The 13,934-nt window shown below is 43.4% G+C and overlaps 1 protein-coding gene across 1 annotated transcript in view; it reads left to right on the forward strand.

Annotated features, from left to right (window-relative positions):
* Nucleotides 1-13,934, forward strand: part of kif26ab (kinesin family member 26Ab) — a 62,568-nt gene that overhangs the window by 16,735 nt on the left and 31,899 nt on the right. Inside the window, exons 3-4 of the mRNA XM_030719495.1 lie at nt 7,495-7,965; nt 12,453-12,658. Of these exons, the coding sequence (XP_030575355.1) occupies nt 7,495-7,965; nt 12,453-12,658 (677 nt within the window). The remainder of the gene's footprint in view (nt 1-7,494; nt 7,966-12,452; nt 12,659-13,934) is intronic.

The following is a 13,934-nucleotide window of genomic DNA, read 5'->3' on the forward strand; positions in this document are numbered from 1 at the left end:
CACCATTGAGAACTTATATGGAATAAATTCAGACTTCCACTCTGCTTTTAAATCGAAGAACTTTTTTCAAAATGTAGTCTTGTATGTTTTGTATAGCTTATAAGAGTTACATGCCTCATACTATAATTTACTCGTGAATGCGGCCCCTTTAGCATTTTTCTCAACATCTTAATTACAGGAATTAAGTATGAAGCAGGTAAACATTGTTTTGCATTTGAAGAATGCTTAAGTGTATACAGTATAGAAAACCAACATATGCTACTGGAGGCAATAGGAAAGTCTTATTTGACTTCTTTTCCACATGGATAATATATACAGCATCAATCTTGTTCATTAACTCTGCAGTCTGTGTAGTTGCCAGATGATTTTAACCCTCTTCCCCTCCCTCTAATCTCACCTTCTTCCCTTCTGTCCTTGCTTTCACCTGTAGTTTACAGCAACACCTGGCTTCTGCCTTTACAGCTTGCCTGTTGAATTTTTCATTATGTGCTCATTTTGGCAAGTCTGGTTTGGGGAAAAAGAGAAACTACCTTGAGAGTGTCTCTGCGCCAAAAAAAATCAGCCGTTTTAATTAGAAGCGCACAATCGCTTGTGCAGGTATACGTAAACACAATTCACTGCGTCTCTGGCGAGGACAGCATAGCAAGCAGCCCTGCTGCTGCCAGACATCCTGTGCTGTAGCAGTGGGCAGGGAAGTGAGAAATATTTACAGGGGGGAAAAACATTGTTTTGCCCTTCTAAATTGAAAAAATGTTTTTTCCACAAATGAGAAATCTTTAGAGGCTCCGGTTGTTCTCTCTACGTAACACATTATTACATCTCTCAGATCAGTTATTGTTGAGTTTAATCAATGATCATTCACTACCAGCTGTCTTATGGGGATATGTTAAAGTCTCTCACTGCATCACTGCTGAATTCAGTTTGACCCTCCCAGTACTCCGACCCAGGCCAAAGCTGATGAAAGCTTGACGGATCTCGGGCAGTGAAGGCTGCCTTGTGTCCACAGAAGAGAGAGAGGGAGAAAGAGAGGGGGAGAAAGATGTTGGAAGGGGGGGTGAGGAGAATGAAGTCTGTCCAAACAGTCTGAAAGGGGCTTGTTTTCTTTATGTGCGTGAGTGAACAGGAAAAGGTAATTAACTGGCCAAGTGGTGAAAGGCTGGAGTGATGGATGGGTGTGGTGTACAGAGACACACAAGGAGGAACAAACACACACACACACACACACACACACACACACGCACGCACGCACACACACACACACACACACACACACACACACACACACACACACACACACACACAAACACAAACATTTTTCATCCATTTCTCCTTATGTAAAGACAGGTTTAGTGAACCTTTTATATTACATGGGTAAATGGGACGAACATATGGAGGAGTGACATATCATTATATGGGGTCATTAATGGTTACAGGGTGGTTTGGCATAGACTCATGACTGATTACATCTCACGCTATCTGTTTCTAACCTGGGGGTCAACAGGCTCTGTGGCCTTTTTATTTCTGATTGACAGCGACATCTGCCTTTTCTGGATGACAGGAGAATCTGCAGGCTGCAGTTTAATGCACAATGAGCTGTATCATGCTCCATGTAATCCCCAAATAAAGCAATAGGTCGACCCAGACCCCCATGATATCAGTAAACTGTACTTTATAGAATATGTTGTGTGCTCATCCCAGTGGTGGATTTTTTCCACCTTGGGTTTGTTCATCAGAGTCTAGCTCTGTGATACTGTGGGCAGGTGGTGTTGAAATTGTCTCTAAGCAGGAAAACCTATTTGCATTTTCGATCAGCAAGGCAGGAAACCACTGAATCACACAGGGCGAGCAGATTGACATCAGTATCCTCTTCACATAAGCTCTTCTTGAACACATGTGTGATACAGGAAATTTTGGATGCATTTAAAGGCAAAAATATGATGCACTTTTCTAAACAAGGTAATGGGGGAATGTGTTCATTGTAGTTTTGCTGTTGGTGTTGTATGTAAGCAGTTTGTCATTGTGATAGCTGCAGAATTAGGTAAAGCTGTCCTTTTAATTTCTCAGAAGAATCTAAATATGCAAAGATTTTTATGCAACATCAGAGTTAAAAGTTAATAATTTGGAACATAAATAATATTGAACTTTCAAGATATCTTAATTGGTATTCATTCCTTTGGCATTTTACATGAATAAAACCACAGGGTATTCTTGTGATTTATAGAAGTTATTCAGTTTAAAATATGTGATAATCACAGGAGAGTGCAAGGCAAAGGGAAAGAGGAGCAGCGAGACCACGGCTTCTGAAAGACAAGAGCAGAATTGATTTTGCAACTGTATCTCTCACAAAAAGCTTAAACTCAGATAATGAGATATGCGCCTAAATGCAGCCTCTCTTAGACAAAAGCCCGATTTTGCATGAGAAATGCTGGAGATCCACCAGAGATATTTCATCATCCTATTGTGCTCCAATAAAATCCCAGAAGAGCGGCTGAAAAACGAAGCATCCAAGAGTTTTTCACACAGCCACAGAGGATGAATGACTTCATTACTGCATTGGTGTATGCTTTTTTTGTGTGTGTCTGAGGCAGTATTATCAGGTAGGTAATGACAGTGTACTTGTGTTGCTGGAGATACTGTTGCCTTGTTTGGGGAAAAGCCTTATTACAGGTTTCTTTAATCTTGTCAAGTCAGCAGACAGGGACAAGCATCTGTTTGATGTGATTTGTTGAACCGTCCCATTTTGTGTTCTACCGAAGGCGTTCCCACAGAGTTAAATAGCATGCTAGTGTGACATCCTGAGTCATTGTCTTCTCTGCCTCCGAGCAGGCAGTGGTTAAATTTAATGGTCTGTATCCCAGAGCTGCTGTGGCACTAAAAGCTCTACCTGATATCTAATCAAGAGTTGCAGGCCTTCCAGGTCTCTGCTCCTTCAGGGGATGTGAGTAGAGTCGGCAGGTTTGGAGAGCGGGTCGGAGGAGTGGAGGTGGTGGGAATAGTTTAGAAGGAGCAGGGGGGAGAAAGGGATTACACCACTGTGGTTGCTTTTATCCTGGGAATGTAATCTGCCTTAATGCCCAGTGCTCACTCGGGGCAAGGCCAGCAGCTGTGCTCATTTTTCGCCGACATGGCTGTCAGATTGAGCCAGGCTACCTGTGGGAAAGCAGGCTTGCTGGAAGCTCTCGTCCTCAGCCTCGGGATCTGAACTGGGCTCCTGCGGTTTATTGGGGGGCCAATCTGTTTCAGAAGGCCATGTGTGGTTTAGGTCAACACTATCTCAGGCCGAGTAAACAGAAGTGGATCTGTCACATCCTTACAGAGAAGGAGAGGAAGGGAAAGTCAGGAGTTGAAAGGGCATTAGATTTGGCAGCTGCTGTGTGGTCTTGATTTTACAAGAAATGCAGTCAGTAGGAAGTACTTAAGAATTGTGATGTGTAAACAGGACTGGTGCCGGTGAGAGGACAGATATAAAGCAGCACGACAGTATGCTGACTCGTATTTAGGAATGTTTCTAATGCTCATAGAGTAATAAAATAGAAACCTGAAAGAAGAAGGTAGGAATCTAAATTTAAGATTTAAGCTGCCAGGGCTTTCAGTTTAATGGATGCTGAGGAGTAGGTGAACGACTTCACAGATGTTACAAATATGAAAACAAATCACAGACAGCAGAATGCCACCAAGTGCTGGCAGCCCTAAAACTGCTCAAATATGAGCTGACAGGCAGCTGGCTATTGCATGTCAGAACTTTTCACTTTAGTTTTCTCATCATCGAAACATGTTGGTACAATTTTACTTTGTTTTACTTTGCTTTTTGCTGCCAGTGTTGCAGAGGGTCATGGGGTGCTTTTATGTCTGGGAAATATCTGTTGGGCTCAACTGGAATAGAAAATATGGTTTCCCAGAGTATTTTACTTTCAATGGAGCGTGCCTAAAAGTGTCTCGGCTAGCGAGGGGCCTCATGCATTTCAAATCACTGTGACCTTCCCTTGATTTAAGTCAGCCTGCAATATCTGGCCTCAGTGCTCCACATGAGAGGTACATCAGAGACTGAATGTGGAAACCGTTAGATGGCAGTTTTCCTTTGTCTGGCTCGAGTGAAGGCATTCTGACAAGGCAAGGTAAATGAGGTGTGATTTGAGGAAAAACCTATGTGTGACTTTGACCAGTTCTGCTTCTACCCTAAGGACATGCAGGAGTGAAATCATGCACATCTTTGTCCCTGTCGCCTCATCCATAAGTGGTTACGGCTGAGCTTGTTTCCATCAGCCTCTGGGCATGGGATGTCTGTGATGACACTCTCCATCAAACCAGAGAGCTAGTCAGCTGGGTGGCTCATCACTCCTGCTGCTGCTACCCTGGTTTTCATCATAGTTAGTGTGAGGGACAAAGACAAACTTATGTCTCTGAGGTCTGTGAAAGGTTGATTCCACAAGCGGGGCTTCTCTCTAGTGTGGTCTGCACAGCTCCTTTCCATAATAAGGCCACAGCATCTGTCCCCAGAGTTTAATAAAGATCCGTGCTGTCAGGCAGTAAACCAACACAACCACCCATAAGCCTCCGGGCAAGGGCCACAACCCTGGCCTGCCTCCTCCCACTCCTCACTGTCTTCTTATCCTTGCTTGTGCAGTTTAATTTTCTCCGTGGACAGATCTCGGGTTGAAGAACTAAATCCATCTCCCGCAGTAACAATGGCCGAGGAGCAACAGCCCTAAAGTAGCTCCATGCCTCTTTGCCAACTAGGATGTTTTGAACATTTGGGTTGTGTTGATGCCGTGCATTAAATACTTCTCTGTAGCAGTGCTACTCTTCACACCCCCTTGCACCTGCCAGTAATAGATCAAATGGATAATAAAAGAAGCAATATGGCTTTGGGGGTGGGTTTGCTCATGTATTGTATATTTCATGTTTCCTGTGATATGCTTATCCGCAAACTCTCACAAAGAGTTTGCTTGAATGTGACGGCACAAGCATGCAGGTAAAATGTTTGGGTATTCAACTTTTCAGCTGACTTGAGATATTTTTATATCCAAACTTGCATTTTGCATTGTGTGTGAAACATGTGCCAATCTTAAAGTCCTTTTCCAGTCTTCCCCCCCCCTACAGTGTACCACATAAATATGGATGTGTCCTTGCGTTTCCTCATACCCACATCACTCTCCTCCATATACCCATCATTGGTGCCATCAACCTCATAAGCCTTCTGGCCCTGACCCTTTATTCACTCCAATGAGCATACGTAAAGCTTACAGACAGCTTTACAGGAGAAGCCTGCTCTCTAACCTCCAGAATCCTAACTGAATAGCAGATGCGCTCAGCTTTGTGTGTCATTTTATTAGCTCCCCTAAATCAACACCTAACAATGCATGCTGAAAGAGGGGTGTGTGTGTGTGTGCGCGCGCGCATGTGTGTGTGTGAATTGATTTCTTCCACCATGTACCAGTGGCCCAAGGTGGGTAAGGAGTGGCCGAAAGGTAAAAGGGTGAAGGGGTGGAGTTGGTTTGTTATGACTTTGCTTCAATTTCCTGTCTGAGAAGAATATACATGAACCCAGACTAGACTGTGAAAACAGCAGCCAGCGGTGCTTTCTCTTGCTCCGTTTCATATTTCACTACAATTTTTCATAGACTGTTTGATCTTATTTCAGCAGAACTGTCCTGTCTTGTGCATAAATATCCTGTCTGAGCATAACAGCCGGGATTGTTCACGTGTCAGGATCAAACAGTATTAGATATCATTTTTAAAGCTCTATCATATTTCATATATCATAAGCTTCTTACATTTAAATCCTTTCCTCATTCGGATATATGCAAGCATCAACAGTCACCTGATAGACTACTGTACTTGATCAGCCACAGACAGTTGTCAGCCCAGAGTTCTCATTTTATTGTTGTTCTTTAGTTAAAGAATAACGATCGAGCATGACTTAGACAATATTGCTTTCTGTGAATTTATAAGATCACAGGAAATATATGGCAAAAAAGTCTCTGTTTTTATTTAGAAGGTTGCCTTGGAAGGTTGCGTGATCATGCTATTAATGCCGTTTGCAGAGAAAGGTAATCTAAAAGTACGTATTGAGTGGCTTTCATGGGGAGGAGATTTAGAGTCCCTCGGCCTGCCTCTTTGGTCTCTGGGCCCATTGGGTTAGCTGTATTAAGTGGCACTGCATTAGAGCAGTGGATTGTTGTTTCCCCACAGCTTCACTCCTCCTGATCACCTTGGAGGTTCTAAGCAGCAAAGGTCTCATAAACATTTATGTAGGGGCTGTGAGCTCCTGTCTTAGGCCACGACTCCACTGGGTAGAATCCTATAGTGCCCCTTTATGCCTCTTAAGAGACGCTCTCTATTTTTGTGTGTGTAGGTGTCTCTCTCTCGCTCTGTGTGTGTGTTTGTTTGAAGGTTAGTTCACTAAAACAGACAGAAAGTTATATTCCTTTCTCTCTTATGATTTCACTTATGATAACTCTGTATGTGTCCAGCTTCCTGGAGGGTAGCTTATCATATGTTTTCACACTGGGACAGCTATTATATGTAAATTTTATAGCTTTGGGCACAGAGTCTCCAAGGCTGTTTTATTCTTTTGTTAGTTCTTGCAAGCAGCGATGGACACCCTGGGAAGCCTTTTTAGAGATGAAGTGAAAGGACAAAGCTCTACTGGACACCATCTCTAAAAGCAGTAATAAGCTGAAATCTGCTTGGCCTTCTCTTTTAAAACTGCACAAAATAAATAGTAGCCACATTTCAAATGTTTTTTATGCAGGGAATGTCTCTGTGGGATCTTCTGCTAATCCCTCTGAGCATTATAGAGTGCTGCAGGGATGGCCAACATGTTAACAAATGCCCTCAAAATTCAAAGATCTTACTTTAAATTCATGTTGTGAAGCAAGAATGTGAAAATGCATAAAGCTTATACATTATTTCATCCATATAACTAAATGCCCATTAAAAAAGTCCACTGACTTTAACAAGTGGAAAAGGTCAACTCATTTCCTGATTTTAACATATTTCTGCAAACTCTACTTCATGTTTGATTTTTTGGGGATCAGCAGTTTTAAGTTGCATGCAAGCTGGGCATCTTAACTAGAAGGGAACTCAGTGCAATCCACCACCAAAGGTCAGGGCCCTATCTTGCAATTTTAAAGACAGTGATTTAGATAAGCCCCACAATTTAATGGGTTCTTCCTTTCCCCATGCTGTGCCTTGTCACCAAGTTTCATGAAATTCAGCCTGGTAGCAATTGTGTAGCCTAATCTTGATGACAGAAAAACAAACAAATGGTATTGAAAACACACCTCTGCCTCAGCTCTCTGCACTAAGGCTGCTGGGGGAACAAATAATCATCCAACAAGAGAGGGAGTGGGTAAAGCTTAGTGAGGGTCCCAGAGGCCAGTCAGGGACCACACTGCAAGCAGACCACTGACACAGCTGGAAATACATACATGTTTCCATATCGAATATTGTGCATTGAGCTAAAGCACATTTCTTGTTTTTTTTCTGCAGGACCCTGGATATGCAACCTTCCTCTTCGAGCAACTCCAAACACCTGGGAATCATGAGCCTGGATGTTGTCAGGTTTGCTCGACACCTCTCCACCAACTGAGGCAGGAGGCCTTGCAGACACTCCATGCTCCTGTCCTGGCCTTCAGCTCCAACGTGGCTGCTTTGCCCAATACATCTTTTATACCACAGCCTTCTAGATTCACTGTGTCATCCTCCAGTGTCCAAACAAAACATCTCTCGAAAAGTCAGCCTTCTACCCACTCTGTCCTGCCAGTAGGGGAGCGCCACATGGTACCAGGCTGGTCCCAGAGTTCAACTACCACTTCAGGGCCAAAGACCAGTGTCCAGGTGACAGTGGCAGGAGGGCAACTCACTGGTTCCCTGAGCACCGTCACCATCCAGGCACAGCAGTACCTTGAGGGCATGTGGAGCATATCCAGGGTCAACAACTTCCTCCCTCAGCCTAAGCTGGTATGTGTCCACTTTCCTCTTTTTTTTTCCATGCAAGTAGTTGGAATGTCATTTTAAAAAACTTAAATAGTGCAGTTTTCCTCTCGGTGTCATGGGAGCTGCAGCACATTCTGATTTTAGATACTTTATTTGCATTGCCAAGCGCTTTACAGTAAAAGGTACGAGTAGTTTCCAAGATTTCTTTTAGCATGTTGCGAGGTATTTTGTGGTAAATGATGTGATGGCATCTATTTTTACGCAGGAGTCTCTTCCTGTGATGACAATCTGGTTACAGAGCTAAGTGACAAACCTCTGTGAGATTCTACACCAGACAGGCTCAGTGTACAAACCAAACAGCATCTAGTCCTTTGCACTTTAATATTTCCCATCAGCTTCATAAGCTGTAAATTGTGCCATTTCTGTTTTAGCTGAGTTGATAACTGCAGTCTGTTGCAGGTCTTGGCAGTGTTATTCCTTCTTCCTGCTTGAAAAATTAAAGACAGATTTTCACTCCTCCCCTTAATGTCAACAAGTGCCTGTAGAGATGGTTTATGGGAGGCAATCAAAAGCTTTTAACTGCATGTACGCAATCTAGGGCAAATCAAACAGCCTGGCACTGAAGGGAGAGGCGGACTTGTGTTCTCCATCTATGTGTCTAAAAGCAATTAGCGGCCCTTGGAGCCAGGATGAGTTGCTCAATTTCTGTAAATGTGGCTGAGGCCTTCCCTGGACAGAGAGAAATGCCCCTTCAGGACATTAAGTTACAAACAGAGCAGAAATGGTGTTATTTTCTCAAGCTGGGTTCTTTCATTAAAACCAGATCCTTTAAAATGACAAAAACCCACACACGCTCTCGAGGATTGGAAGTTACACAGTGCCGAAAGGCATAAGCTTTAATTCATGATTCCTTCTTGGTTTCTTTGTGGGAAAAGCGTGCAAGAAGCAGAGATGGACTGTGTGTGTTAGATGGAAATTTTTCAGAGTGTCAAGCCTGAGGCACTCCCACACACAGACCATTATAGAGCACCTTGACACTCCCATTTGGAAAAGGCTCTGGTTAACATCTGAAGCTATGTTTGTGGTTGTCTATTGAATTGAAAACTATGTGGCTCCATTTTTATAATTGGCTGACAGCAGTTCAGAAGAGTGCGGCTGCCTTGAATCAGTCAAATAAGAAACATGTGCATTTTCTGAAACAGTCTGCTGCAAGTCTAGAGTTTGATGCAAAACCAGAGTTGACATAGTCCAATTTCACAATTGCTCAAGTAATCCCTGCTGTTATTGGCAGTTTGAATCAAGATCTTCAAGTAGCTAAGGTAAGCCATAAAAATCACATTACAAGCAATGTGATGCTGCTAATAACAGCAAAAACTGACTGATCCAACTCTGAATTTCTCCGTTTGCCCAATTAAATCCACAACCACATGTGCACTAATCTGCAAAAACCAAGTGTTCTTGACTCATGAGAGTTTCCGTTATTGGCGCGGTGGTTGCCTGCTGCCATGGCTTGCTCCATTGCCACCAATTTGAAGCCCAGCAGATGATCTTGGCTGTGGCGGCTTTGGTGCAGCTGGGCTCCCGTGGCAATGTGCCACACAAAGAGAGGATGCCAAGAGAAGAAAATGATACAGAAATAAAGAGGAAGGAAATCCCCACTCTTGACAGATTAGGAAAGAATTTCAAATTTTGTGCTGTTTTCGTTTTTTCACCGTTTTTTCTTAAAGACACTCGACAACTTCTAATTATACTGGTGTTAAATATGAAGGTGTGTTATGTTAGTCCTGTATGGTAAGAACTCAGTTTTCACCTTAAGTTTTTTTTTCTGTTGGTTACAGAAGCCAGCCAGGCACAAAAGCCAGATTAACACAGGGCCTATTTCACCTCAGCAGTAATCGTCTGTTGACTGCTGGGATCAAAGGTCACAGAGGAGTCCTAGTAGTCTGGGGGGAGATGGTCTGTTGAGAGAAAGCTGGGCTACTCTACTCACTTCAGATTTCATAGGAAGCATTCTCCCAAACCCCTTTCACTCTTGTGATTCTTCACTTTTCCCCATTATGGTTACGTCTTTTGTTTTGTTTCCCCTTCCCTTTTCTTCCTTTTCTTTCCAAGGCAAAGGGATCAGGGAGGGCTGGGGGTTAAAGGGTGTAAGGCCAGCTCATTACTGACTTTGGGTGCAAACGGCTGAGCACACATGGCTCCAGTGACACAGCCTAATTACCTGACCAGGGGATAGATTGTACTTTTCAGCCAGAATCAGGGCCAGTCCAGGTCCAAGGCTACAGAGAGCAGCTTGGCTGTGGAGCTTAAGTCCCCAGTCTTAATGCCGAGGGGAATACTGTTTGAAAGGCACTGTGCTAAGCTTAAGTGTGTGTGTACACAAGTACATGTCCATTTCAAGGCCACACTGAAACCCCACCTGTGACCAGCTGTCCCAGTATGCTCCTGAAAACCTAAAACCAGCACTGCACCCACAGAATTAGCAACAGATTTGATAAGTTATACGCATCTGCTTCCTGTATGGCCGTGTGTGAAGTGCTCTAGTCATTCATGACAAAGTGCAATGACTCTACTTCCCTTGTATACACCAAGCTAGCACCAGCACGGTGTGAGGCTTTCTGCTCTAGTTTGCTTTCAGTTTGCTGCCAGGTTTTCCATGCTTTTCGAGTCATAACTTTGGACGCTGCAGCTTGTTATCTGACTTAGCCTCCATGATGAAGTCTCGAGAGAGCAAAATCTTTAAAAAGAAAGGCTATGATTCTTAACTCCGATAACAAGCTCAAAAGGAAGAAAAGGGAAAGTGGGATTTCATGAAGACCATACAGAACAGGGCTACTGTTTGGCAAATGGTCAGTGAAGCATTCCTGGGAAAAGATAATACAGCCGTGCTTTAATATAGCAGCACATTGTACTGCATGTAAAGCTAACAGTAGCAGGAGTCCACACAGAGCAAGAGCCAAGCCTGTCAAGTGAATGTAACTATGTCCTCACATCCTGATGTATAGCATTCTCATGTCAGGCTTGGCATATAAATAGTGCAGCTGTCAGTCTGTGCAGACAAATGGCACACGGCAGAAGGCCACATGCTTTATAAAAAAGATTGTATAGGGTGTTATTTTAGTTGCCAAACATGAAACTAGGGCAAACACTGATGTGGTAAATATGTAAAGGGCCTGAACTGTGTTTATAATACCTGTCCTGTCAAATGGCACTGAGGCTGCTGCCCTGTGTTATGCTGAATTCAAGGTCATTGCTGATTACATAGTGTTTATCTGTCAGTTTTATAAATGTTTTTTGGAAAAACTTCAGCCTTTATTTAATTTCTGGTGCTAAAACCCCACAGAATGGGTTCTCATCAGCTGCTATTGATCCTTGTCCTACAGGATAAATATAAGGCTTCAGTGGGGATTAACCTTTTGTCAGTGTGGTGACTCCAGCTGAAGTGTCATCTCAGAACCAGCCTTTGACTTGCATAATTAGATTTTTGCACCGCATGGGTTAGTGTAACCAAAATCAGTGGACCAGTGAAGGCTCCGGAGTGCTTGCTTACCCTTTCTGTGCTCCACCTCTGCAGTGTTCACTTCAATCTTAAAACAGAACCTGAGTGCTAAAAGGTTTTAGGTGTTCGGTTTTCGCGACATTATGCATCTCAAATTCTGTGTGAAACCCTTTTCATACACAATAAATCAATGCCAGTGCCATTAGATATAGTTAATATTATTTTTCACAGCATTATGTCACAATTACCAAAAAGCTTTCAAAAAGCAAGTCAAAACCTGCTCAATTTATTGTGCTCTAAACAGAAACTTGTGGAACTGGTTTTAGATGTATTGCTGCAGAAAATATGTAATAAACATATGAAGAGCTACAGGTGCTATATCAGGTTTAGCTTTCTGTCTTTAAAGCAGTTAAATCATAGATTTGGCATGAGTTCCCAGAGTGCAAGGGTTGAAAGAGATGCGGCTCGCCTGGGTTTTGTCCTTTTCATTTCCAGGGTAAGGTGTGTCGCTTAAGCACAATTCGCATGCCTCATAAACATTTAAGCAACGAAACAAATGCCACCTGTCACATAATTGTGGATTGTTACTCCCTTTGAAACTAACTCTCAGATAGCTTCATTGAACTTGCATGATGAAATGTTCCTCATTCCTGAGGAGTAAAGTGCTAAACTTGCCAAAGGAGGTATAGATATAATCAGGCGCAAAGTGAGGTAAATCGCCAGTGATTTAATTACTAATTAAATGTGGGTTACCAGTTAATTACAGTAGGCTGCAGCCAGAGGAACCTTGTAAAGTGTTGCCAGAATCAATGAATGGTGCAGCATCCTTGCTGTTCTGTGGGGAGCTATCTGCTTTGGATATTGCTGACTCCCACTAACTGGGACTGGCTGCAGCAGCTGCCCATCCATCTGTGGCAGAGGGGGAGTAAATAAAATGGAAGGAAGGTGAGCTGGAGTGGTAAAACCATTAAGTGGTGGTTGTGGTCTTATCTCTGTATCTGTGTGTACACAGGCCCATGGGTTGATGGAGAATGCAGACAGGGATGTCACAGCTTTGGAGGCCCCTGTCACCACCATGACCAGCACCGGCAGCAGTGGGAGCACCCTGACGCCCTGCAGACTGAGGAGCTCCAGCCAAGTGGGTCTCCCAGTGCCCGTTACCAGTACATCATCCTCCCCCTCTCCTTCCTCATCTGCAGCAGCCTCCTTCTTCATTAGGTAAGCGCCTCCCCCATGCTGTCAAGTCACTGCATGGTTAATTGAAATTTGTTTGCATACGTACCTGCATGCATTCAGTCTTCAGAGAGCTGAGGAAGAGATATGCACAGACTCGCGTGGTCTCATGGTTTTAACCTCCATGTGGGGCACCTATTCACTGGAGATGTTGTTCTTGCCATGCTTGAATTATAGCATGCCTTGGGATACACATCATGGAACTAAATGAACCTTTAGTTGCAGGCACCAGTGCCCATGAATAGATAATAGAATTGCATAATTTGATATGAGGAAGGAGTATCTCACGAAAGGGGCTTAGGTTAAAGCTGGCTATTGTCCTGAGGTATTTTATGTTTAGTTATTTTTTCTTTGTTTTGCCTCGCCAATGTAAAATGGATCTTGTGATTTTACAGCCTTAGACTTACTGAATACTCCTGCAGGTGCAGTGCAGGAATGTGTTTTGAAAATCAGTGAAACCATGTGGTCCCTGTGTATCTAAGTCTGAAGAAGCCTTTTTTAAGCACTGCTTGGCTTTGGTATTGTTGTTGCCCTGGAGAATACTTCACCCTCTCCATGCGGGTGCATGGCTGGTGAAGTGTGGTGTATATTGTCAGTGACAGATTCTCTGGCAGGCTGGTCAGTGCATACATTCTCTGCCTCATCTCTCCAAAGAGTGCTATGCTGTAATGACTCTTTCTGAAAGGTAAGCTGGCTAAGAATGATGCATAGGACCATTGAAGCTCTGCACCACAGGAGGCAGAGAAAACCGGTGAAAGAACTTGTGGAGTGTGACAGGAAACCCATGGGGGGATCAGTGTAGGACTTGACTTTTCTTCAAGCACCCCAAATGGAGTTTATCTTGCCAGCTTTCACAGGGTCAGAGTATATCAGTGAGACCAAGAGGTCTTTCCTTTGACTATGGGGATGTTCCAAATTCTCCACCTAATATGCAACTTCCTGCGTGTCTTACTTCCTGTTGTAGGAGCACTAGGTTTAAACAACAGTGAAGCATGACCCTCTGCTAGACAGGTTTAATTCCTGACAGTGATTTATTAGCTCTTATGTTTTCTTTGGACCTGAGCTGAAAACAAAAAAGAAAAAAAAAAAGGGGGCAGCTTTAAGAGGTGTGTTTTGCCATTCAGTGTGGAAAGGAAAAAAGTGGAAGGTGGACTTGTTCTTTTCCCTGCAACAGGGGCTGGTGGAGTACATGGGATGTAGAGAGTGTTTCACCTTTTAGTTTATCCCAAAGATAATTTGCTGCCAAGAATGTTTTGTTTGA

This window comes from Archocentrus centrarchus, chromosome 22 (assembly GCF_007364275.1).
Source record: "Archocentrus centrarchus isolate MPI-CPG fArcCen1 chromosome 22, fArcCen1, whole genome shotgun sequence".
NCBI lineage: Eukaryota > Metazoa > Chordata > Actinopteri > Cichliformes > Cichlidae > Archocentrus > Archocentrus centrarchus.